The following is a 27,107-nucleotide window of genomic DNA, read 5'->3' as shown; positions in this document are numbered from 1 at the left end:
CGACTGAGCCACCCAGGTGCCCCTGCAAATGACATATCTGATGAAGGGTTAGTATCCAAAATCTATAAAGAACTTATCAAATTCAACACTCAAAAAACAAATAATCCAGTTAAGAAATGGGCAGAAGACATGGATAGACATTTTTCCAAAGAAGACAGATGGGTAACAGACACATGAAAAGATGTTCAACATTGCTCATTATCAGGGAAATACAAATCAAAACTACAATTAGACATCACCTCACACTTGTCAGAATGCCTAAAATTAACAACACAGAAACAACAGATGTTTTCGAGGATGCAGAAAAAGGGGAATACTCTGACCCTGTTGATGGGAATGCAAACTGGTGCAGCCACTCTGGAAGGTGGTATAGAGGTTCCTCAAAAAGTTAAAAATAGAACTGTCCTATGATCCAGCAACTGCACCACTAGGTATTTACCCAAAGGACACATGCACCTCAATGTTTACTGCAGAATTATCAACAATAGCCAAATTATGGAAAGAGCCCAAATATCCATCAACTGATGAATAGAGAAAGATGTTGTGGTATATATATACAATGAAATATTACTCAGCCATAAAAAAGAATGAAATTTTGCTATTTGTGATGATGTGGTTGGAGCTGGAGTGTATTATGCTAAGAGAAATAAGTCAGAGAAAGACAAATACTGTATGATCTCACTCATATGTGGAATTTAAAAAATGTAACAGATAAACATAGGGGGAAAAAGAGAGAGGCAAACCATAAAACTCTTAACTATGGAGAACAAACTGAGGGTTACTGGAGGGGTGTTGGGTGGGAAATGGGCTAAAAGGGTGATGGCCATTAAGGAGGGCACTTGTTGTGATGAGCACTGGATGTTATATGTAAGTGATGAATCACTAAATTCTACTCCTGAAACTAATAATTACACTATATATTAACTAACTAGAATTTAAATAAAAACTTGAAACAAACAAAGTTAATATGGCTTCCCATTGCTTAAACATTCCTTAGTTTTGGAACCAAGGCTCTTGCAGTTCAAGTTTCTACCTACTTCTTCAGTTGTACTTCATGGTACTTCTTCCTCCCCTTTATCCATAAACTATAATAATTATAATAATAATAATAAGAATAGTATTACTACTAATAATAGCTAAAAGTTACTGAACCAATTACCATATTAAGCAAATCCTGAAAGCCCCATTCATATCATGATCTATGTGAAGGAAGCCTTCTGGAATTAGGTAGTGAACAATCTGCATGGCCAAACATTTGCAACCCTGGGTTTGAAGTCTGAATATAAAGGGTTCTCAATGCCATCTTAAAGAACTTGGGCCTTAAGTAGTAATCAACGAGTCTTCCAAAGGTTTTTAAGCAAAGAGATAAATAATCCAGCTTGTAACAAGAATGATGCTGACTGCACTCTGCAGAATAGACTGGAAAGCAGATTATAAGCAAGGGGGCTACAATATGGTTTTTAAGGTTCCTTTATGTGTGTGTGTGTGTGTATATATATATGTATTAGTCTACAGTAAGGATTATTTCAAAGCTTAAACAACTGGAAGAGTGATGAAACCAAAGAAGTCAAGAAAGTACACTAGTTTGGGGGCAACAGTGGAGTCAAGTATTAAATATATTAAAGTTGAGGCATGTCAAAAATGTAGAGGTGTGTAGCACAGACCCATGGGAAAGCACAGAAGACAACTAATGGAAAGAAATACCCACTTCAATATGAAAATGGTAAAGCATTACTCTTTCCTCCTTCATTAAAGGACTTGTAAAACATACTATGCACATTATTTTAAAAAACTTTTTTTAACGTTTATTTTTGGGGGGGGAGGGGCAGAGAGAGAGGGAGACCCAGAATCTGAAGCTGGCTCCAGGCTCTGAGCTGTCAGTACAGAGCCTGATGCGGGGCTTGAACTCACAAGCTGTGAGATCATGACCTGAGCCAAATTTGGGTGCTTAACAGATTGAGCCACCCAGGTGCTCCACTATGCGCATTGTAACTGTCTATATTTGACAATGTAATATTAGAGTTCAGATATTTTGCATTCTCATGCACCACTAAAGAGTAATTTGGTATTTTAAAGAAACTATACAACTACCATCAACAAATGGAAGTGTACATATGGGAAAAAAATTAAGGAACTTTATTCACATCACACATAAAAATTTGTTCCAGGTAGATTAATAAACTGAATTGGAAAAGCAAACCAAAACATGTTTGAAAGACAATACATGACCTCAGGGTAGAAAAGGGATTTAAAAAAAAAAAAGACATAAATAACACTATCCATAAATGAAAATATCAATAAACTTGACTATATTAAAATGTAAGAACTGCAGTTCCATTTGTGCTCAGGATTATAGAAAGATGAAAACAATGCTCCCACTGGAACAAGAAGAAAAGGTAAATAATCAATAAAATAATAACTTTTCTTGAATTCATCAGAGAATTATGGTTGTAGGGAATTGAATTCCAATTCCCTCCTAGGAGAAAATGGTTTCATCTTTGGCAGAGCACAGGAGGAAGTGGTAACTGCTATTAAAAGAAATAAGAAAACAGCTAAAATTTTAAGGAATTCTAAAGGCCAGTGTGGGCTACGAGGATAGTTTGGAATCTCTGGGATCTTCAGACACAAAGGGAAGTCAATACTTAATAGCAAATCCCCTTCCAGGTGCGTGTATCATATGCTCACATGAAAGACTAGGGCCAGGGCAGGAGACCTGGCAGGAGAGCCATCAGTGGCAAAAAAGTATGACATTCCATCCTTCTCAACACTCTTCTTTCACACAAAGCAAAAGCCTTAAGCCAATTGGGGAGGAACTGGAAACTCTTCCATCTCAGGACCCAGGCAAAAATGTATTGGTTCTCAAGGAGGAACAGAGGCAAAAGCCATCTGCTTTGGAGGAAGAGTAAGTGACTCCCCTTTCAACAATATTAGCTTTGAGAAGTCTTACCACTGAGGAAGGAGTGGAAAACCTCATCACCAGTCCTAGGCAAAGCCTGAAGGAAGGGTAGAAGCAAAAGCTGTAAGGATTATCTTGGCCCCAGGATCATGCACTGATACAAAGCATTGGTTTACTGCCACTGGGTTGGGGGAGGGGGAAGAAACTCTCTCCTAAATATAAAAAATCATTTTTCCCTTACTTTAAAATTCTTTAGAAGATAACAGTGTAAAATAAAAATGGTAAAAATGTATTGTGGAGTTATATACAGAAGTAAAATATATGACAACAGCACAAAGGAATTGGGGGAGAAAACAGAAGTAATACTGCTGTAAGGTTCTTAAATTATATATGAAGTTGTATACAATTTGAAAGTAAACTTCAAATTTAAAGGCGTACTGTATATAGTTTAGAGCAAGAGTAGTAAACTTTTCCTTAAAAGGCCATATAATAAATTTTTCAGGCTTATGAACCACTGAGTCTTTGTCACATCTCCTCAAATCTGTCATTGTAGTATAAAAACAGTCACTGAAAATATGTAAACAAAATGGTATGGCTGTGTTCCAATAAAAGGTTATAAAAAACAATCCATAAGGCATGGATTAAAATAAAATAAAATAGGGGTGCCCGGTTGGCTTAATCAGTGGAGCATGAAACTCTTGATCTTGGGGTTTTGAGTTTGAGCTCCATATTGATATTATAATATTAATATATTATTAATAGAGATTAAAAAGTTTAAATATTAAAAAAATAAGTATAAATATAGATGTTTGATGACCTCTACCTTATAGCAACCACTAAAAGTTTTCTTTTTTTTTTTTTAATTTTTTTTTAATGTTTATTTTTGAGAGAGAGACAGACAGAGCATGAGCTGGGGAGGGACAGAGAGAGAGACACACACACAGAATCCAAAGCAGGCTCCAGGCTCTGAGCTGTCAGCACAAAGCCCAACACGGGGCTTGAACCCATGAACCACGAGATCATGATCTGAGCTTAAGTCAGACAGTTAAATTGAGCCACCCAGATGCACCTAAAAGTTTTCTAAAATGAGAAATAACTAATGAGACAATAGTGGAGATAAAATTGAATCACAAAAAACTTCTCAATCAAGAAAGAGGCAAGAAAATGGAAAAATAGAAGATGGAAGAAATGAGACAAATAGAAAATAAATAGCAAGTTGGTAGATTTAAGACAAACCACATCAATAATAATTACAATGAATGTAAATGGTATAAATACCCCTAGTAAAAGACATAGACTGCCAAATTGGACTAAAAAGTAAGATCTAAATACATGCTGTCTATAAGAAACCCACTTTGGATATTCAGTAACAGATAAAACAATGGAGAAAGATATACCATGCAAACACCAATCAAAAAAAAGCTAGAGGGGTGCCTGGGTGGCTCAGTTAAGCCTCTGACTCTTGATCTTGGCTCAGGTCATGATTTCACAGTTCATGGGATCACCCCATCAGTACAGAGTCTGCTTGGGATTCTCTTTTCCCTCTCTCTCTGCCCCTCCCTCGATCACATGCACATGCTTTTTCTCTCTCAAAATAAATAAACTTAAAAAATAAAAGCTAGAATAATTATATTAATATTAGAGCAATTAACCTTTAAAATAAAAACTATTACCAGAAATAAAGAGAAACATTGTATAATTACATTGGGGTCAGTTTATCAAGAAGACATAATAATCCTAAATGTCACTCATCTAATAACAGCTTCAAATATGTAAAGCAAAACTGATGAAGAGTTGATGTCAACACATTTCTTTGTAATTTTAGAGCATGTTGACAAAATTTAAGAATTCCTTTCATCAAAAGAATCATAAAGAGAAAAAAAAGAAGCCACAAACTAAAATCTAGAATGAATTATTTACAAACATACAAACACACACACACACACACATGCATGCACACATATGGTGGAAAAAACATATATGTATATAAAATGGAGCTATATTTAAAAGAAAGAAAATGGACAAAACATTTGAATAAAGGCAAATCCAAATGGCCATAAACATATGAAAACATGTTCAACCAAAGAGAACCATTAGAAAAGAAAAGTAAAATATTTGGAATTAAAAATTCAGTGTAAGGATTTAATAGCAGATAAGACACAACTAAAGAGAGAATCAGTAAAATAGATTTGGAAGAAAAATCCGCAGAAATTATCTACAACTTAAAGCAGAGAAACAGGAGACCGAAAATATCTGATAGGATGACAAGTTATGGTTCAATAGGAACTTTCAGACATTGCCAATGGGTACAATCACTCTGGAAAACACATGGGCATTATTTGCAAAGCTGAATATGTGCAAACAATGCCAACGTTAGTTACATTCTCTGAGATCCTCATGGACCTATACATTTAAGAGTCATGTAGAAGAATGTACATATTTGTAATAACCCTAAACTGGCAATAAACCAAATATCTATCATCAGAACAGATAAATTATGGTATAGTCTTATAATGGAATATTACACAACAATGAAAAAAATAGTATTATATGTGAAACATGACTGAATCTTATAATGTTGAGCAAAAGAAACAAGTCAAAAATAAAATACTTTCAATATGAGTCCATCTAAATTAAATTAAAAACATTCAAAACTAAACTATTGTTAAGAAATACATATTTAGGGGCGCCTGGGTGTCTCAGTTGGTTAAGCGTCCTACTTCGGCTCAGCTCATAATCTTTCAGTCTGTGAGTTCGAGCCCCATGTTGGGCTCTGTGTTGAAAGCTCAGAGACTGGAGCCTGCTTCAGATCTGTATCTCCCTCTCTCTCTGCCCCTCCTCCACTCACACTCTGTCTCTGTCTCTCAAAAATGAGTAAATGAAGACAATTTTTTAAAAAAATAAATACATATTCAGTTGGTAAAACTATAAATAAAAGCAAGAAAACAATTATCTCAAAAAATCAAAGTAATAGGTTATTGGGGAAGAAATAAGATGTGACAGAGAAAGACACACAAGATTGGAAAGTGCTTGTAAGAAAAAGAACAACAAAAAATACAGCCTTAGAAACAGCCATTAAACTTCTAAAAAATAACAGGACAAATGCATGAAGTACTTAAAAAAAATGTTGCTTGCAGCAGTATTCATAATAGCAAAAACACTAACACAGGGTTGGATACATAAATTATACCACAAGGAATTCTATAATGATGTAGATCTATATTTATTGATATGAAATGTTTATGACATATTCTAAAATACAAGAAGAGGCTTTAAGGGTTCATATGTGCCCTCATTTTTAAAAGCCAAAAAAATATTTATTATATACAAGAACTGAAAAAAAAAAATAACTGAAAGAATATATGCCAGAACACTAACAGAAGCCATCTCTGGATGGTGAAATTATTGTTATCTTCTTTATAGTTACTGTTATATCTAGAACTTTTTAAAATGAGCACATGCTGGCCTCTTATAAAGTATAATTAAACTTTTTGAAGTGAAGCACCAAGATATTAATACCATTTAAAAACTACACTTTCACAAAATTCAAGGGTTAAATATTCTCACCAAAGATTGTTTTGGGTTTTGTGCAAATATCATAATTCAAGAATCTGGCCAGTAGCCCAGGATATGAAATATGACACTACTCACAGCTTTATGTGGGGCAATCGCCTACTTCATCAATCACTTGACCTTGTACTTTTCAGGAATACTGGGATTCCACTCTGAATTTTTTTCCCAGGTATTTTTTCCCTTTAACCTTTTAAGTGATATTATGACTGGAAAGCAATATTTAACACTGTAGTAGAGAGAAGACTCGATCAAGAAGGAAGTAAAGATTCTCACTGAGCATCTTGCTGACATCAAATAATAAAGTAGGTGGATCTCATCCACATTTCTCATCAGAAATAGTAAAACACATCAGAAGAGTAAATACTAAATGGACCTATGATTAAAGAAGGTGTTAAGTTTGAATTATCATTGGATATAGCATAAACTTAGAATATAAGAATGGTTATCATTGAAGATGGAGAAAAATGTTAGTGGTTAAGAACGTCTATATTTTGCAGCTGTAATGGATGTTGCCATTAACTGGGGGGTGGGGGTCATTTCAGTTATAAATATTTAATATATCTGCTTTTCCATCACAGTTTATTTCCCATAGGCATTATTTTTTTCAATAGGTTCTTAGACAATAGTTCCACCTTTATATATTTGTTTAATTATCTACCACTTTTTAAGAACTGAATTAATTGATGAAAGTAATCAGATAAAAATTTACAATTCTTTGAAATACAAATGTTGCCCAGCATTAAAATTGTTTTGCTTCTGTTTGATACTATTTTCGTGGCTAAGATCCTTCTCACTTATAGTAATAATACCAGGGTTCTATGCAGTAATCACTTCCTTTCTCCTTCAGCCTTAACTATCTGAAACTATTATAAAAGAAGGTAGTGGAGTTTATTTATGTGCTATAAGTATTTTGACTTGATTTTTAACATAGTACTTAAATTGCGTTTTTTTCTCTCACTTGGTGAAACTATTTTTAAAAATCCCCCAATGGACTTGTAGCTTTCCTTTTATAAGGAAGCTAGATTTGCCACATTTGTAAGGCTAGATTTGCCCAGAATTTGCTCACCGACCTGACTACTAAAATGTACTATAATAACCTCTTTGTTTTTCCCATTCCAGTTGAAATCACCTTCTTCTCGATTCTTGTTAAGAAGCTCTTTCAAAGTGTTTACTAAAAAACTGGGATCTGTTCCAGGTTCTTCCTTCACCAAAGTTACACTAACTGGTCTGTGGATTATTCCATCAGCCTCAGCAACACCGGTATTAGTCTGCCGCTCATCTAAAGAAACTGTTGATGCTGAATAAATATTTCCTAAGTGATCCATTATAGGAAGCAAATATAATTCTGGCTGAAGAGCCTAAAACACATAGGAAATTAAAAAAATTAGCTTGTAATTTAAAAAACAGTTAAGTTAAAAAATTAACATAAGTTTAAAATGTCACATTACATACATATGGAGGAACAAATGACTTGAGTTTCAGTTCTGATTCTTGCTTTGCCTTCACCTAGAAACAAATAAATGAGGAAAAAAAATAAAGCTTTTGTATGTTTTCAATTATTTTTAGTCCAACTTTTTTTTTTTGCAGAAGGCACATATCTGTGACATACAAATCAAACTTAAAAGCTGATAATTGAGGTTAGAGTCTAGAAAATGTAGACTATAATCCTATTTCTATTCACTGTACAAAACATAAAAGAAATTCCATGTCATTTAGTCATAATGACTATGGCTATCACTTGCATGGACTCAGTATATGCTAAGCACTATTCTAAGTGCCCTACATGTAATAGCTCAGTTAATCTCCACAGTTCCATGTGATGGGCACACGTTTTAGTTCACAGACAACAAGAGTGAGGCAAAGAGAAGTTAAATAACTTGTCCATGATGTTGTAACTAGGAAGTTTCCAAGTTGGGACTCAAAACCAGGAAATCTGGCTTCAGAGTCCAAAGCTGTATACTTTATTTCCTAAATATATAACCCATGGAGTTCATCTGTTATTCATCCATCCATCCATTCATTCATTCAACAAATATTGAGGGCATACTATGGGTCAGGCAGTATTCTCTATGGTAGGAGATATAACAGTAAACAACGCAGAGTTCTTGCTTTCATGTAGCTTCTATTCTACTTACGAGAACAGATGTTAAAGAAACATGATTTAGAACAGTGATATGTGATTTATGAAAACAAAAGAGTGATGGAATACAGAGTAATTTAAGAGTTAGAATATCTAAAAAGTAGGTGGTCAGAGAAGGCCCTTTGGAAAAGATAATACTTGAGCTTGAGACTTGAATTATGAAAAGATGAAGCAAGCTATTTGAAAATCAAGGGGAAGTAATTTCCAGGCAAGTTCAAAGAACATAAATCAGAACAGAGTTTGCTATATTTGAGGACCACACAAAGATTTTTGTGGTTAAAATGGAAAATCAAGGAGAAAAATAGCAGTAGATGAAATCTAAGAAGCAGCTTATTCCTTAGGCCCTCCGTATCTCTGGCCTAACCACGGCAAGTCTCCTAGTTATAAACCCTGCCTCTAGTCTCTTAAGGCTCTCATCATGTCACCTTTTGATCAAAAACTCCAATGCTTCAGAAACAAACAAAACTCATTAATCTGGCATTCAAGAACTTCAGCAAATGACTTTACAACTTGTTCTCTACTATTTCTTTTCACACCATGTTCCAATTAAAAAAAAGAAAAACTCCACTCTTTCTTAGCTGCCTGCTTTTTCCACTATGCTGCTCATTCTATTTTCTCTTCTCAGAAAGCTTTCCCCACCCAACATCTTTGCAAGATCAAGTATTTATCTTACAAACTCCAAACTGAATATACCTCTTCTTTGTCAAAGTTCTCCATCTCCCCTCTTCTCCTGCTGGAAGTAATCCCTTTTTCTTCTGAATATACAAAATATGCTAATTTAATTTCTCTCCACCACTACACTGAATACTCTTTAAGGGAAGGATCCATATCCAATTCTTTTTTCTCATTTTGTTTGTAGAAAAACATCAATAAATATTTGTTGAAAACAGTAAAATATTAGAAGAATTTTGGAAGTTCACTTAAATTACCTTCCAACCTAGGATTCTGTGATTGATATTGTGTAATTTTAGATATCATGAAAAAGAATAAAAAGTTATGAGAACTGTTCTTATTCTTCTTTGAGAAAAACTTAATGAGTAAATTAAGAATCTACCATACTGAATAGAACTCAAGTGACAAAAACTTCAAATCTAGCTGCTGATCCTGAGAATTCCACATAGAAAATTCCTTAATAGTACTACTTTGGAGGGAAATGTTTATTTTTTTTCCATTATCATTCATTATTTGTCCAATAAACATTTAGATGTCTTTAAGAGCTAAACACCTTGCTAGGTACTGTATAAATACAATAGTGAATAAAATAAAGTCCCTGCTCACAGGAAGCTATAGTCTAATGGCAGAGTCAGATGTTAAATACATAATCACATAAATACATAATAATGACATAATATGTTAACCAGAGTGGAATAGGAATATACTGACTTTTTGTTTAAACATGGAAAGTCTTGATTAAAGAAAGAAACCTCATGTTGATATGAGAAACCAGAAACTTTTGAGATCCAATGGCTTAAGAATTAAGAATTTCAGCTGGAGAAACTGAGAAAAGCCTGCCATTAAATCACAGAAACTACAAATAGGATTGTTCAAGAGATAATAGCTGAAACCCCCCAAAATATATGTACATATGCTGGAGTCCTATCATTTCACACCAAATGAAGCTAGCTGTGGCCCAAACAATGAGGATCCATTTCTGTCCAGAACACAAGTACTTATTTAAAATGTTTTTAAACCTATCATTTAAATTTAAAAATACAGGGGCGCCTGGGTGGCACAGTCGGTTAAGCATCCAACTTCAGCCAGGTCACGATCTCGCGGTCCGTGAGTTTGAGCCCCGCATCAGGCTCTGGGCTGATGGCTCAGAGCCTGGAGCCTGTTTCCGATTCTGTGTCTCCCTCTCTCTCTGCCCCTCCCCCGTTCATGCTCTGTCTCTCTCTGTCCCAAAAATAAATAAACGTTGAAAAAAAAATTTTAAAAAAAAAAATTTAAAAATACATATTACTTATACAATCACATTTTAATTTTGTCTTCCTTTTCTTCCCAAGGAAACGCACACCTGAAAATATCCCCATCATTTTAGTGTCCAATAATATGCTAATAAGACCCATCTTGTTTTTTTAATGTTTATTTTTGAGAGAGAGAGAGAGAGAACGAGTGGGAAAGGGGTAGAGAGAGAGGGAACAGAGGTTCCAAAAAGGGCTCTGAGCTGACAGCAGTGAGCCAGACGCAGGGCTCATTCTGAACTCAGGAACTCAGGAACCTTAAGATCATCACCTTAGCCCTAGTTGGTTGCTCAACCAACTGAGCCACACAGGTGCCCCACAACCCATCTTTTCTTAATGATCTATGTATTTAGTTATACTGTCATTTCATTATGATTGATATTACTTATCTCATGTTAAGAAGCTGAGTTGATAAGCATTTAAGAAACATAATTTCTTAAGGTATGCTTTCTTTAATCAAAAAGAAAAAATAAGAAAACTTACCACAGCTAGATTATTTCCAATGCATTTCAGAAATAAAAATTTTTCTGCAACAGCATCTTCACCAAGGAACTCACTGAGACGCTCTCTCAGGGCTTGTAAAGTAAGGTGAGGAGATACTCTGAAATATGACATTGCTTTATAATGTAAAATGAAATAGGTTTCAGCTATACTACACATTTGATAACATTAGTCAGCTATCTCAAAAATAAATACTAATTTAATATATCATATATGACTTAATATATTGTGGTTTTATATTGCCTGGCACTTTGTAAAACTTCAGGAAATTTTAAAAAATGATTATACAAATAAATACTGTTTACAAAAGCCCTTTCTGTACTGAAAGGAAAATGCTTGCCTATTTTTCTCATCCACATCTAAATGGTATTATTTTTTAAAAATCTTTGTTATGGAACTTACATATTTTTTACACATATATTAAAGAATGATTTACCCACAGATAATTATTTTGGAAGTTTGACAAGACTAGCTGGTGCTTAAAAATTTCTTTGATGATCAAATGTTGTCAGACTCTACACTTTTGCTCATTTGGGGATACTTCATCACTCAAAATCTAAAATTTAAAGCCATCATTTATGCTATTTTTTTGAGTTCTTGTTATTCTAGGATCTTATGGGAAACATTATATAACTAATTCATTCAACCAACAAGTATTTACTGAGCACCCAGTATGTGTCAGGCATTGTTCTAAGGAATGGGAATACGGCAATCAACGAGAGACAAAAATCTCTGCCCTTACAGACTTTACAATCTAATGATGGGAAAGAAAAAATTAACAAAGTAAGAAAAACATATAAATTATAAGACATTGCTAAGTACTATGGAGAAAAGTAAAGCAGAGAAGGAAGCGTAGCTACAGTTTAAAATATAGTGATCAGAGATCTAAACAAAAAAGTAATATTGGAGTAAAGACCTGAAGATGAGTGAGATAGGATACATAAGGGCTGAAAGAGCATTCTAGATTAAGAGAACAGCAAGTACAAGTGTCCTGAGGTCCATGTCTGATGTGTTCTAGAACAGAAAAGAGACTGGTATGCTTGAAGTGATGGGGAAGATAAGGAATAATGTCATGTATGCTTCTGTGAATGTGAAAATACACATACATATAAATGTACACACACATATACTTATATTCTGTTTCTTTTTGAAAAAGTCATTGTGGATACACTGGTTTAACCACTATTCACAGCTTTTCAACAGGTTTCTAATTTCAGATAATTTCTCTCTATATTCTTTTTGTGTGTAACCACAGTAATATACCAGTTATACCTTTTCTGGGTGGCAGTATTATGGTTAAGTGACATCTGTTCTTCCAGTACTTATTAACTGTTATATAACATTATTTATTGATAGTATTAAGTTAGAAACTGGATCCATAACATGGACCAGAATTTTTCACTTATAATCTAAATTTCAAAAAAACAAACAAACAAACAAACAAAAAAAAACAACCCATTTTTCTCTGCAGAAAAAAAAAAAAAAAGAGATTGTTTTTTCAGGCACATCATAACATGACCACAAAATACTTGCCTTATAAATCCAGCTGAAATGAATTTGTTAACAACTTCTATTGAAATGGTATTTAGCTTATAGTTCCATGATCCTTCAGGGACATAAAAAACATGAAGTTCCACCAACTGAATAAATTGAGAAGACATCAGTTAAAATATTTTTAAAATGGAAAAAATCAACTGATGTCCTCTAGAATTTTAAAGTTAATAATCATAATTGAAATAAACATGGAATACATGTATCCTTCTGAACAAACACAAAAAAGAAAATGAAGAGCCAAAATTTTAAGTTGGCTACTTGGCACTTACAGCACATCTTCTCCCTAGAAACAATGTCATAGATGTGGTCTTAAGGTACCATAACATCCCTGACATACAGTGTTCTTTCTGTGGCTTGAAGTAAGAGTCGCAGACCACCAAGATCAGTTTTCTGATTACCAACCTTTCCCTCTCCCTTGACCCCACCTACTCAGTTCTGTTATAGTGATCTTGTGGAATCCTTATACTTTACATATTGTTTCCCTAACATTGTTGTGATGATTGCTATTTCTCAGCAACTGCAACTGTGCAATTCTCAACTGTGGTCTGGGAAATATTTTTGTTTCCCAGAATTCTAGGAAGAACCTATTCCTGACAGTGATGGGGGAAGAAATGGTTGTTCTTGTGTAGGGCATGTCTGCCAGCTTAGCTTATCTGTACTTTTAATACCATTTTCTTGGGGGCACCTGGGTGGCACAGTGGATTAAGCGTCCGACTCTTGGTTTGGACTCAGGTCATGATCTCATGGGTTCCTGGGTTTGAGCCCCACATCTGGCTCCGCATTAACAGTGCAGGGCGTGCTTAGGATTCTCTCCCTCTCCCTCTCTCTCTCTCTGCTTTTTCATGCTCTCTCTCCAAATAAAATAAATAAACTTTAAAAAATTAATAAATACTATTTTCTTTTTTTTTAAACATTAAAAAGTTATTTTTAATGTTTATTTATTTTTGAGAGAAACAGAGCACAAGCAGGGGAAGGGCAAAGAGAGAGGGAGACAAAGAATCTGAAGCAGGCCCCAGGCTCCAAGCTGTCAGCACAGAGCCCGACATGGGGCTGGAACTCATCAACCATGAGTTCATGACCTAAGCCAAAGTCAGACACCCAACCGATTGAGCCACCCAGGTGCCCCAATACCATTTTCTTTTCTATTAATGTTTTGTTAAACCTCAATTAGAATCCTTCCACTTAGATGAATATTTAGATTACCACAACAGAAACAAAACAATTAGAGCAAATATAGTCTTATCTTTTAGTCTAATGAAGTTTGTTATTCATTGCATATTAAAACTCAAATGATTATACTTTACAGTATTAAATACCTGAATAAAACTTTAAAAATTTGATTATGACCTACCATTAATATTAGTAATTTTTATAGGAGATAAAATTGGTTCTTGAACTGAATGTTTTGCTCAAGTTGTTTTTATAGACCAAGTAAATTACTTCTATACATTTGATGTGTGTATAGATCTGCTGTAGTTTGAAGTTTGCCATATGCTGTATTTTGAATACCAGAGCATTTAAAAGATAATTTCCTAACTATACTATACTATTCACAGCTAACACTACACTATACTATTTTTTTTTAAGTTTATTTATTTTGAGAGAGAGAGAGCGCAAGCAGTGTAGGAACAGAGAAAGAGGGAGAGAGAGAATCCCAAGTGTTGGGCTTGAATTCACGAACTGTGAAATCATAACCAGAACCAGAATCAAGAGCCGGACACTTAACGACTGAGCTAACTGGGCACCCCTACACTATACTATTAATACTATAATATTTAATAGCTACATGATTAAATATTTGTAAAACTTTCAGAAGCCTTTAGTAAATATGACCTTATCCTTTATATAAATGCATTAATATTTTACAGGAGAAAAAATATTTATTGAACTAAACATTTTTACTTTGTTTTTATAAACAAAGTAAATTCTGTCAATATTTCTATAATTCATGAACTATAAATCAAAGTGCCTGTATAGATTTAATTCCATAATTGAGTGAGTAGGCAATACAGAGAAAATATAGTTAAAACATTTCTTGGACTTTGAAACATTTTGTGATATAAAATAATTTATAGTGGATTTGTGTTTATTTATTCCCTCAACAAATATTTACTGAATGTCTACCATGTGCCAGCACTGGTCTAGGCATTAGAGATATGCAGTGAGTAAGAAAAAGATCCTTGCTTGTGCATAACTCTACCTTCAAATGAGGTAACAGGACAAGAAGAAGAGTGAGGCAAGTGAGGCACTCACCTCAGATGCAAAATTTAAGGCTGCAACAAAACCTCCGTAATCAAGAGAAATACAACATTAAAAAAAAAAAACCTATTCAATGTAAAAACTTTCATGATAAGCAAAATATCAAAAATTTAAATAAAGAGAGAAATTAATACTACTATTACAGCCTTAAGCAAAAGGAAAAATATGAACCTCAATACATGTTTCTTAAAAGAAATACATTTCTGGGGGCACCTGGGTGGCTCAGTTGGTTAAGTGTCTGACTCTTGGTTTCAGCTCAGGTCATGATCTCATGGTTCATGGGTTTGAGCCCCGCACTGGGCTCTGTGCTGACAGCTCAGAGCCTGAAGCCTGCTTCAGATTCTGTGTCTCACTCTCTCTCTGCCCTTCTCCTGCTCACGTTCTCTCTCTCTCAAAAGTAAATAAAACAAAAAACAAACAAAAATTCTTAATGGTTAACTTTTTCCAGAATAACAAAGTAGTTGAAAAAATACTGAGAATTTTAAAAGTATATACTAAAACTCACAACATTATTTTAAGGTTAAATATTCTATTTATACCAAAACATGAATTTATTATAATTTTACTTTTCTGGCTTTCATGGAAGCATCTCATCAATAATGTTTTCATCAAAACTACTAACCATTAAAAAATACATTAAAAGGTATATTTATAGGCACATATTTTTGCCTTTTGCCTCAGGTTCCAAAATGGCCTATCAGATTCTGTTTCTCTTTAAAATGCTATTAGGATTTCTTTTGCATCAATTTTTTCATTAAAAAAACTTGTATTGAATTATTTATCTTAATTATGGAGGGGTCTTTTGTGTGTGGGGGGGGCTTAAATTTTGCACCTCAGGCAAGTGACTCATTTGCCTCAGACTAGACCCAGGTCTGTGAGGGCACAGACAATAAACAGTAAATACAAAACACGGATAAATTATATAGTACATTAGAAAGTGGTCAGTACTGAAAAAAAAGAATAAGTAGAGCAGGGTGAGGAAAACTGGGAAGATAAGAGGAAGTAGGTTTCAGTGTTTTGTTTTGTTTTGTTTTAATTTGAGAGAGAGAGAAAGAGAGGGACTCTCAAGCAGGCTCCAACACAGAACTGTGAGATCATGATGTGAGCCGAAATCAAGAGTTGGTCGCTCAACTGACTGAGCTACCCAGGCGCCCCAGAAAAGGTGAGATTTAAGTAAAGACTGCAGGTGAAGAAGAAATTAGATGAGTGATGATGTAGAAGTAAAAAGTTCCAAGAAGAATTAAAGCAAAGGTCTTAAGGTGAGAAAGTGCTAGTATGATTAAAGCAGAGAGAGTGAGGGAGAGAGTAGTAAAAGATCAAGTAAGAAAAATGAGGACAAGGAACAAATTAAATAGGGTCTTCCAGGCCACTGTAAGCTCTTTATCTTAGAAAATGAGAAGCCAATTCAGGGTTTTAATAGAAGCACATCTGACATTCATTTTAGATTCTTATTATTTTAATATGAAAAATTCTAAACATACATACAAATAAAAGGAATACTACAAAGACCCAAATACCTACTACTTAGATTCAAAAGTAAACATCATGCCACATTTACTTCTTCTTCCCCCCCCCCACCTCTTTTTTTAAAGGCGACTGCCACATGCAGCACCTTATTTGGATGTGTCTGAAGTCTTGGAAACTTGACTACCCTGCCTTCTACAATCGGACCTTGAGAGCTTGTTTGGAGGTTCTAGCAGGGGAGCAGAACTACTTGTATACCCTTTGACTGAAGAATGATCCTCCTCTATAGGGAAGGTCGTCCTCCTCAACCCAGCACACAACTTTTGGAGGGACACATATGGAGTTGTGAGAGAGAAAGGGGACACCCACCTGTCCAGCCAGATCAGTCCAATCAACCTTGGTCATCAATGGGGTGACAGATGTCTCAACCAGATTGTCCTCAATCCTCTCTCCCTCCCTTAACAAACCATTCAAAGTAATCAGACATCATAAAAATATAATCCTAAATACTTTCGCATCCATCTCCTAAAAATAAGGACTTGTCTAATTTTTCACATTTTCACATTTAAGAAAATTAACAGTTCCTTAATGTAAAATAATATCCATTCCACATTCAAATTTCCTTAATTGTCCATTTGTTCTCAGAATGTTTTTCAGTCTAGAATCCAATCAAGGATAACACACTGCATTGGGTTTGTCACATCTTTAAAAATCTTAATCTGCAAGTTTTCCAGACCTTCTCCCCCACCCCCTCTTAATGGCATTAACTTTTTAAAGAGACTGGGTAGTTGTTTTAAAGAATGTTTTGCATTATGAATTTACCTTATTAACTCCTTAGGATACATTTAACTTAATTCTCCAATTCCTCTTTTTTAGCATAGTATGGTTTCTTTTTTTAATCTTTTTTTTTTTATCATGAAAAGTGTATCCTGTAATCTCCATCTCCTATTTTCCTCATTCCACCCCTTGTTTCTATAGTTTTTGTTTTCTATAGCTAAGAGTCTGTTTCTTGGTTTCTTTTTTTCCTTTGCTCATTTACTTTGTTTCTTAAATTCCACATACAAATAGGATCACATGGTATTTGTCTTTGACCTATTGTGCTAAGCATTATACTGTCTAGCTCTATGCATAGTGTTGCAAATAGAAAGATTTCATTCTTTTTAATGGATGTATAATATCTCATTGTATATGTGTGTGTACATACACACACACACATATAATCACTTTTTTTATATATGTAAAATCACTCCTTTATCCAATCACCTGAGCTGCTTCCATAATTTGACTATTGTAAATGATGCTGTAATAAACACAGGGGTGCATGTATCCCTTTGAATTAGTGTTTTTGTATTCTTTGGATAAATACCCAGTAGTGAGATTACTGGATTGAAGGATAATTATATTTTTAATTTTTTTGAGGAATCTTCATAATGTTCTGCACAGTGACTGCACCTATTTACATTCCCACTAGCACTGCAAGAAGTTTCCTTCTCCACATCCTCTCCAACACTTGCTGTTTCTTGTGTTTTCGATTTTAGCCATTCTGACAGGCATCAGGTAATACCTCATTGCAGTTTTGACTTGTATATCCCTGATGATGAGTGATGTTGAGCATCTTTTCATGCCTCTGGTGACCATCTGGATGTCTTCTGCCCATTTTTTATTAGATCATTTGTTTGGGGGGTATCGAGTCATATCAGTTCTTTATATATTTTGGATATTAACCCTTTACCAGATGTCATCTGCAAATATCTTTTCCCATTCCATAGGTTGCCTTTTAGTTTTGTTGAATTGTTTCCTTCACTGTGCAGAAGCTTTTTATTTTGATGTAGTCCCAATAGTTCATTTTTGTTTCCCTTGCCTGAGGAGACATATCTAGAAAAATATTGCTATGGCCAATGTCAGAGAAATTACTGCCTAGGTTCTCTTCTAGGATTTTTATGGTTTCAGGTCAGGTCTCACATTTAGGCCTTTAATCCATTTTGAGTTTATTTTTTATGTGGTGAAAGAAAGTGGTCCAGGTTCATTCTTTTGCATATGGCTGTCCAGTTCTCCCAACACCATTTGTTGAAGAATTTTTTTTCCCATTGAATATTCATTTCTTCTTTGTTGAAGATTAACCATATAATAATGGACTTCTGGCTTTCCTGTTCTATTCCACTGATCTATGTGTCTATTTTTATGTCAGTACTATACTGTTTTAATTGCTACTTCTTTATAAAATGAATTGAAATCTGGAATTGTGATTCCTCCAGTTTTGTTTTTGTTTCTCAAGATTGCTTTGGCTATTTGAGGTCTTTTGTGGTTCCATACAAATTTTAGGACTGTTTGTCCTAGTTCTGTGAAAAATGCTATGGGTGGGGCACCTAGGTGCCTCAGTTGCATCCGACTCTTGGTTTTGGCTCAGGTCATGATCTCACAATCTGTGAGTTTGAACCCTGTGTTGGGCTCTGCACTGGTGGCACAGAGACTGCTTGGGATCCTCTCTCCTCTATTTGCCCCTCCCTCCTGCTCACTCGCACGCACTGTCAAAATAAATAAACATGAAAAAAAAAACAATTTGAAAGGGGCATATAAAAAATTGCTATTTGTATTTTTATGGGGACTGCATTAAACCTGTAGATTGCTTTGGGTAGTTTGGACATTTTAACAATATTTGCTCTTCTAATCCATGAGCATGGGATGTCTTTGTGTCTTCCTGAATTTCTCTTATCAGTGTTTTGTGATTCTCACAGTACAGGTCTTTCACCTCTTTGCTTAAGTTTATTCCTAGATATCTGAGTGTTTTGGGTACAGTTGTATATGGGATTGTTTTCTTAATTTCACTTTTTGCTGCTTCATTATTAGTGTGTAGGAATGGAACAGATTTCTATACATTTATTTTGTATCCTGTGAGTTTGCTTGAATTCATTTATGACTTCTAGTAGTTTTTTTTGACGGAGTCTTTAGGGTTTTCTATATATGTCATTTGCAAATAGTGAAAATTATGCTTCTTCCTTACCAATTTGGATGACTTTTATTTATGTTGTCTAATTCTTGTGGCTAAGACTTCCAGTACTATGTTGAATAGAAGTGATGAGAGTGGATATCCTTATCTTGTTCCTGACCTTAGGGGAAACGCTCTGTTTTTCACCATTGAGTACGATGTTGGCTATGGGTTTTTCATATAAGGTCTTCATTATGTTGAAGTATGTTCCCTCTAGACCCACTTTGCAGACAGTTTTTGTCATGAATGGATCTTGTGCCTTTTCAGATTTTTTTTTTTTGCATCTATTGAAATGATATGGTTTTTATCCTTTCTCTTATTGATGTATCATGTTTACTGTTTTGTGAATATTGAATCACCCTTTCATGTCAGGAATAAATCCCACTTGATTATGGTGTATGATTTTTTTAATGTATTGTTGGATTTGGTTTGCTAACATTTTGTTGAGGATTTTTGCATCTATATTCATGAGATATATTGGCCTACAGTTCTTTTTTCTGGTATCTATTTCCTTTTGATATCAAGGTAATATTGGCTTCATAGAATGAATGTGGAAGTATTCCTTCTTGTATTTTTTGGAATAGTTTGAGAAGAATAGGTATTAACTGTTTAAATGTTTGGTAGAATTTGCTGGTGAAGCCATCTAGTCCTGGACTTTGTTTTTTGGGAGTTTTTTGGTTATTGATTTGCTTTCATTGCTGGTAATTGGTCTGGTCAAATTTTCTATTTTTTCCTGCTTTAGTTTTGGTAGATTATATGTTTTTAGAAATTTATTAATTTAATTTATCCAATTTGTTGGGTGTACAGGTTTCCATAATATTGTTACAATTGTTTGTACTTCTGTGGTGTTGGTTGCTATTTCTCCTTTTTCATTAGTGATGTTGTTGACTTGGGTCCTCTCCTTTTTAATGAGTCTTGTTAGAGGTTTATTAATTTTGTTGATCTTTTCAAAGAAAAAGCTCCTGGTTTCATTGATCTATTCTATTTATTTTTGTTCTATATCATTTTTTTTTGCTTGTGTTCACTGCCTTTATTACTAATATTAAAAAAAAATGTTAAAAAGAAAAAAAAATCATTCTCTGTTCTCCAATGACTCTCATCCTTCCCTCCTGCCCACACAATTCCTGATCCATTTCCTCAGGGCCAGTTCAAAACTGAGCCTGTACACTGCTATTTTCACAGAAAACAACCAGTGCCAGGGATGGAGGGAAGAAAGTTAGATGAGGGTGACAGTACTGTCCAGGTTCTACCCAAAGGTAGGCTGGGTGGAGATTCACAGAATTCAGATGAAAGGGCTGGTGGCCTCACAATGACATAGTCTAACTAAAGTGGGCTGGAGAGGAGAGGGTAACCCCTCAGAAGCTTTAGAAGATGTCTCATGGGCTTGTGTCAAACCCAGAAAAACCGACCCCAGAATGGGGAGACCAGGGAGGCTGTCTTGCACAAAGTTTCACAATTCTCCCACATTGGGAGGTATGGAAAGTCTAGAGGGCATGAAGTCTCACTCATTTTGGCAGAAAAACTTAGTCTAGTGTTGGGAAGTCACAAAGCCACGGGCAGAGAGAGGCTGCATACAAGGGGATGAACAGTTTCACAAAGCACTGTGGTCAGACCAGACCAGAGCAGTGGGGATCATGCTACTGATGCAGAAACTACAAAATCCAAAAGCAGGGAGAGTGGCCTTTCAGGGAGTAACTGCACCAGTCATCCATACCTGACCCCAGGTCAACCTGGTGAGTTTCACAGAGCAACTGGCAACTTTGGGGGTAAGGGTTGTCACATAAAAAGGACTCAAGCAGCTGGAAGGGAATGGTATGAAACTGCTCCAGGGCTCTCAAGAATCGAGGGCAGTACCGGGGGCTGGGTGGACAGATGCACAAGAAACTGCACCAAAGAGGTTTCCTGTTCAGCAGTGAGTTAGTGAGGGGGAAGAAGATCTAGGAGGCAGTTGAAGTGAGCAAAGATGGGGTCCTGAAGACAAGTCTCTAGAGGCTGAATCAGACAAAAGACCACACACTGGGCACCAGTGATGAAACACAACTCTGGACCCCAAATGGGAAGGTCACAGATGGGGGTGGGTGTCACTGTCTGAGGGCAGTGGGTGGAACAGTGTCACAGTAGCCATCACAGGGCCACAAGGAAATATATGGCTGTTAGGTTACAGAGGGCTCCCTTCAGCCTCGATGGGAAGGCACAGTCTCACAGAGGAGGTCCATTGACACCTGGATGGCAGAAGACACAGAGGTCCTCATATCGACAGTGGCCCTTTTTGGCAAAATGTCAGCAGACAGGGTGGTAGGATTTGTCTTCCATAACTTGGGGGCCATACTTGGGTGGGTAGGTATTTTTGATAAGAGACCAACTTTTGAGCCTTCGAGGATTTCTCTGCTCTTTGTGAAAGCCTCCCCTGAAGGGACCTCCATGGCTTGGTCCAGGAAAAAGGTTCAGTATTGGCCCTCCACCAACCACAACCACATGGGCCACACCTGGGGCCTAGGCCTCCCCAGACTGGGCCTCTGCCCCAGGAAGGAGGTGGGAGACTCAGCAGTGGTTGAATCATTCATCCCCTTGACCCTGGAAGACCTCTGTGAAGAGCTGACTTAGAGTCACCAGGCTTTCCAGTGGCCATGGGAGTAAGGCCCAGAAGGCTGGGTGGTCCGATGGGACTTCCATGCTCCTCGTCTCCAGTCTCTTTCCGCTCTGGCAGCAGAGGCTGCTGCAGTGGTGGCTGCTGCTGCTAATTCTGCTTCTTTTGTTTCAACATCATGGTTGTGGCAATGGCTGCCTAAATCATTTATTTCTGCTGTAATCTTTATTATTTCCTTGCTTTTGCGGAGTTTGGGTTTTGTTCTTTTTCTAGCTTGTTTAGGTGTAAGGTTGAGATTTTTCTTGCTTCTTGAGGTAGACCCGTATTCCTATAAACTTCCCTCTTAGGACCACACTTGAGGAAAAGATTTTGGACTATCGTCTTTTCAATTTTCATTTGTTTCCATGTAATTTTTGCCTTCTTTAATTTCTTGGTTGATCCATTCGTTGTTTAGCAGCACGCTATTTTAACCTCAATGTATTTGTGCTCTTTACAGATTTTTTTCCTGTGGTTTTCTAGTTTTAGAGCTTGCGGTCAAAAAAGATGCACAGTAGGACTTTGATTTTTTAAAATTTGTTGAGACTTCTTTTGTGACCTAATCTATCTGGAGAGTGTTCTGTGTGCACTTGAAAAGAATGTGTACTCTGCTGTTTTAGGATAGAATGTTCTGAATATATGTTAAATCCATCTGGTCCAGTATGTTATTCAAAGCCACTATACCTTTGTTGATTTTCTATTTGGATGATTTGTCTGTTGATTTAAGTGGGGTGTTAAAGTGCCCCATTATTGTATTATTATCAATTATTTCCTTTATGCTTGTTATTAACTGTTTTATGTATTTCTGTGCTAAGTTGGGTACATAAATATTATTATATAGTGTCCTTTCTTGTCTTGTTACAGTTGTTTTAAAGTCTTATTTTGTCCAATGTAAGTATTGTTATCCCAAGTTACTTTTGACATCCATTTTCATGATAAATATTTCTCCAGCCCCTCACTTTCAACCTGCAGGTGTCTTTTGGTCTGAAATGGGTCTCTTGTAGGCAGCATATTGATGGGTCTTGTTAATTCATCCACTCCGTCACTGTATGTCTTTTGATAAGAGCATTTAGTCCATTTACATTCAAAGTAATTATTTATAGGTATGTATTTATTTCCATTGTTATTTGTTTTATGGTTATTTCTACAGATTTTCTTTGATCCTTCTCTTGTTCTCTTTTACAGTGTGTTGGCATTCTTTAGTGATAGACTGGATTCCTTTCTCTTTATTCTTTGCATATGTATTACTGGTTTTTGATTTGTGGTTATTATTAGTTTTGTATATAACATCTTCTGCATATAGCAGTGTATATCAAGTTGATGGTCAGTTTAAGTCTAAACCCATTGTTTTTCCCCTCACCCCATTTTAGGTATATGGTATCATACTTTACATCTTTTTATTTTATGAGTCCTTTGATATTTATGATATCAATATTATAAAACAGAAATACTTATTTTTACTGCTTTTCTGCTTTCTACTTTCCATACTCTCACTTATGGTCTTCCCTTTCCACTCAAAGAGTCCCCTTTAATATTTCTTGTAGGGCTGGTTTAGTATTCATGAACTCCTTTAGTTTTTGTCTGAGAAACTCTTTCTCTCTCCTTTTATTCTGAATTATAGCCTTGCTGGATAGAATATTCTTGGTTGTAGATTTTTCCTTTCACCACTTTGAATATATCATGCCACTCCCTTCTGGCCTGCAAAGTTTCTGCTGAAAAATTCACTGATGGCCTTATGGGGTTTCCTTTGTATTTAACAGTCTTTTTTTTTCCTCTTGTTGCTTAAAAACTTTTTTCTTTATCACTACTTTTTGCCATTTTAATTACTATGTGTCTTCACGTGGAACTCCTTGGGTTGAATATTTGGAGAGCTCTCTGTGCCTCCTGGATCTGGACATCTATTATCCTCTTCAGAATAGGGAAGTTTTCAGTTATTATTTCTTCAAGTAAATTTTCTGCCCCCTAACCTCTTCTTCTTCTTCTGAGATCCCTTATGACTATTATGCTTGATGGAGTCACTGAGTTCCCTTGCACTATTCTCAATTTGCATAATTTTCTTTCCTCTCCTTTGCTCAGCTTGGTTACTTTTCATTACTTGTCTTCCAGGTCACTAATTTGTTCCTCTGCTTCATCTAGCCTGGTATTTATTCCATCAAATATATTTTCAATTTCATTTACTGTGTTATTTATCTGTCTCTCTCTTTTTTAAATCTCTTTGTTAAGGGTCTCACTGATGTCTTCAATCTTTTCTCAAGTTTGGTAAGTATCTTTATGATCATTACTTTACATTCTCTATCAGGCATATTATTTTTAACTGTTTTGCTTTGGTCTCTTTTGGTGGATTGGTCCTGTTCTTTCATTTGGGAGATATCTCTGCCTTCCTATTTGTCCGACTTTCTGTGTCCATTTCTCTGTATTAGGAAAGTCAGCTTTCCTAATATTGCTCTTAACAATAACAGTCTTATGAAGAAGAGGTCCTATAGTACCTTGCAGTACAGTGTCCCCTGTTCCTCAGGGCCTAGTGTTTCAGGGAATGTTTCCTATGTGCATTGCATGTGCTCTGCTGTTGAGTCCTAGCATCTTACTTCCTTCAGTCCAGTTGTCTGCAGAGGCTCTCTTTGCCTATTGTGGTCCTCAGCAGGAGTGGCATACACTTTAACATGGTGTGTAGTAGTCAGCTTGTGAAATGGGATCTGCCCCTCCTGCTCCCAGAAATGAGGCCCTGCCAAATGTATGTGTCAGGAGATTTGGTGTTGGCAGGGTTTGCACCAGTCTTCTGGGGGAGGAATGTGCAATGTGGGGACTGAGGTAGGTGTGACTGGGAAGGGCTGATCTGCCAAAGCATGAGGGGGCAGGACTCAGTACAAGCAAGTTAGGTAACGAGTGTAGGCACCACCCTGGTTCCCACAGGTGGCCAGTATTTATTCCAGAGGAGGGGGAACAGGGAAGGGAAATGGTGCCTGTCTGCTCCTTTTCCTGGAGGCGTCTCTCAGCAATCCCTGTGTCTCTGGGTCACACTCTGTGATGACAATTCACTCACCCTCCCACTTCCCCTGACATGTCTCAAACCATGTCTACCCTGTGTCTTCATGGACTGTTTGTTGTGCTCTTTATGGGTGGGGCTTTCTACAGCCCTCTATACTCTTCCAGAGTACAGTATGCTGATTTTTTAAAATTCCAGGCTTTAACTCCCTTTGTTGTAAGAACTCAAGAAATTTGGCCCCTCTCATTTTCAAAGGCAAATATTATGGGGATTCATCCTCCCTGTTTGTAGGTGCCCCAGTGTGAAAGTCTGTTTCTGCCTTTCTCTACACCTCTCCTTCTCCACCAAAGATGGCCATAGTCCCTTTTGCTCCTAGACCCTGTCTTTGCCCTTCCTACCTCCTTTGATGTGGCCTCTTCCCTACCTTAGTTGTAGAGTTTGTTCTTCCAGTCTTTCTTAGGTAGTTTTCTTGGTTATTTACAATGATGTGTTATCTAGTTGTATCCTTGGATGAAGCAGGCTTAGGGTCCTCCTACTCTACTATCTTCCCAGCCAACCTTGTTCAACAAGCGTTTTTGAAACAAAGACTTCCCTCTTGTAAACAGTTAACTGTGTATAGTCTTCAACTGACACAAATTAGTCAGCTGGGGGCAAGAATACTTTATAAATGGTGCCCTGTATTTCATTTTGCCTTTCAATAGGACACATACAATGTTCTACTTCCAAAGTTTACTATATTCAATAACTATTAAAGGGTTAATACAACAGGCTGTAAGGGACAAGAAAATGGAACCTGTTATGATGCTATCTGAATAAAGTGTGAGATGATGGTGGCTCATTCCAATGTACTAGCAGAAGTGATGGGAAATGGTCAGATTGTTATATAATTTGAAGCTATAGTTAGTCCATTGGAAGTGAAGTTTGAGAAACAAACAAACAAAAATGACTCTAAGGCATGTGGCCACAGATACTCAAAGGATGGATTTGCTATCACCTGAGATGGAGAATGTCATGGGGAGAACATGTTTAGGGGAGGGAGAAAAGATCCATAGTTCAGTTTGAGATATGCTAATTTTAAGATGTGTATTGGCCATCCATGTGGGATGGAAGCTGAAAATATGAATCTGCAGTTTGGGAAAGAAGACTAGACTGAGGATATAAATTTGGGAATCCTTAGCCTAAAGTTGGTATTTAAAGCTATTATACAGAATGAGACCACCAAGGAATGAGTGCAGATGGAGAAGAAACAAAGAGCTGGCCCCTGAAATTCTCCACTATTAAGTGATCAGGAAGAAGAAGAAAACCCAGCAAAGAAGACTGAAAATGAACAACAAGGAAAGCAGGAGGAAAACCAAGATGTGTATGCTAGAAGCCAAGTGAATTAATTATGTTAAATATGAGTGATCAACAGTGTCAACTGCTGCACACAGATAGACCAAAAATATGCAGGATAAGAATTAAACAACAGATTTAGTAATGTAGAGGTGAATTTAACAAGAGCAATTTTGGTGCAGTAGTGGAGTGAAAACTTGATTGGAGCTGGTTTAAAGAGAAAATGGAGAGAAGGTACTGGGGGTTTGAGAAGGTATGCAATAGTTGTCTAGAACAGTGGAAAAGTAAATGAGTGAGTGGAAGACAGTCTGCCTACCAGCAAAAGGTTCCAGTTGAGATTCATGGTCCTGAATTTAAAGTGAGAACAATGTTCATGTTGGTATATTTTTCTCCAGCCACATTCCACTGTAGGCATAGGTATAGTATAGGTGAAGAATTAGATTAACCAGGGTTTTTGTTTTGCCAAGCAGTATAATGAAATGAGAGAGGGCCAAGGAGTCAAAAGTATCAGAAAGAGAGTAATCCAGATCGTTCTATGGTATTTAAAGTGTGGAGGGCATCAAAAGGTGATGAATAAGACAAACAGACAAACAAAAACAAAAAACAGGTGATAGGATCAATGCACTGGGAACCCAATAAAATCAGAGCACTTAGAGGAAATGAACTATAGATAAAAGAACTGGGATAAAATAATTGTAATCAGACCATGGGATACACAGTGGAGTTAATATCTAATACTTTATATAATCCATATTTTGCTTTCTCAAAACTTTTCAAAAACAATATTAAGCAAGCTTTTCTTATATTTTCTTATATTTTAGTTTACAAGATTTTC

The 27,107-nt window shown here is 36.1% G+C and overlaps 1 protein-coding gene and 1 pseudogene across 4 annotated transcripts in view; both read right to left on the bottom strand.

Annotated features, from left to right (window-relative positions):
• Nucleotides 1–27,107, bottom strand: part of SPATA1 (spermatogenesis associated 1) — a 57,671-nt gene that overhangs the window by 21,202 nt on the left and 9,362 nt on the right. For 3 of the 4 annotated variants that reach the window (XM_025924523.2, XM_086717419.1, XM_086717418.1), the window contains 4 exons: nt 12,605–12,711; nt 11,054–11,171; nt 7,922–7,975; nt 7,599–7,827 (listed from right to left, as the gene is read on the bottom strand). In XM_025924523.2, coding sequence (XP_025780308.1) covers nt 7,599–7,827; nt 7,922–7,975; nt 11,054–11,171; nt 12,605–12,711 — 508 coding nt within the window. Of the gene's footprint in view, nt 1–7,598; nt 7,828–7,921; nt 7,976–11,053; nt 11,172–12,604; nt 12,712–16,717; nt 16,806–27,107 lie in introns of all 4 variants that reach the window. The other variant, XM_086717420.1, reaches the window with a different exon arrangement.
• On the bottom strand, nt 16,812–27,102 carry LOC147578132 (proline-rich protein 3 pseudogene; annotated as a pseudogene).

Source organism: Puma concolor, chromosome C1 (genome assembly GCF_028749965.1).
Source record: "Puma concolor isolate L17-30 chromosome C1, mPumCon1.1.hap2, whole genome shotgun sequence".
Classification (NCBI taxonomy): Eukaryota; Metazoa; Chordata; class Mammalia; order Carnivora; family Felidae; genus Puma; species Puma concolor.
Note: the sequence above shows the minus strand (reverse complement) of the source record. Positions and strands in the feature narration are given on the sequence as shown.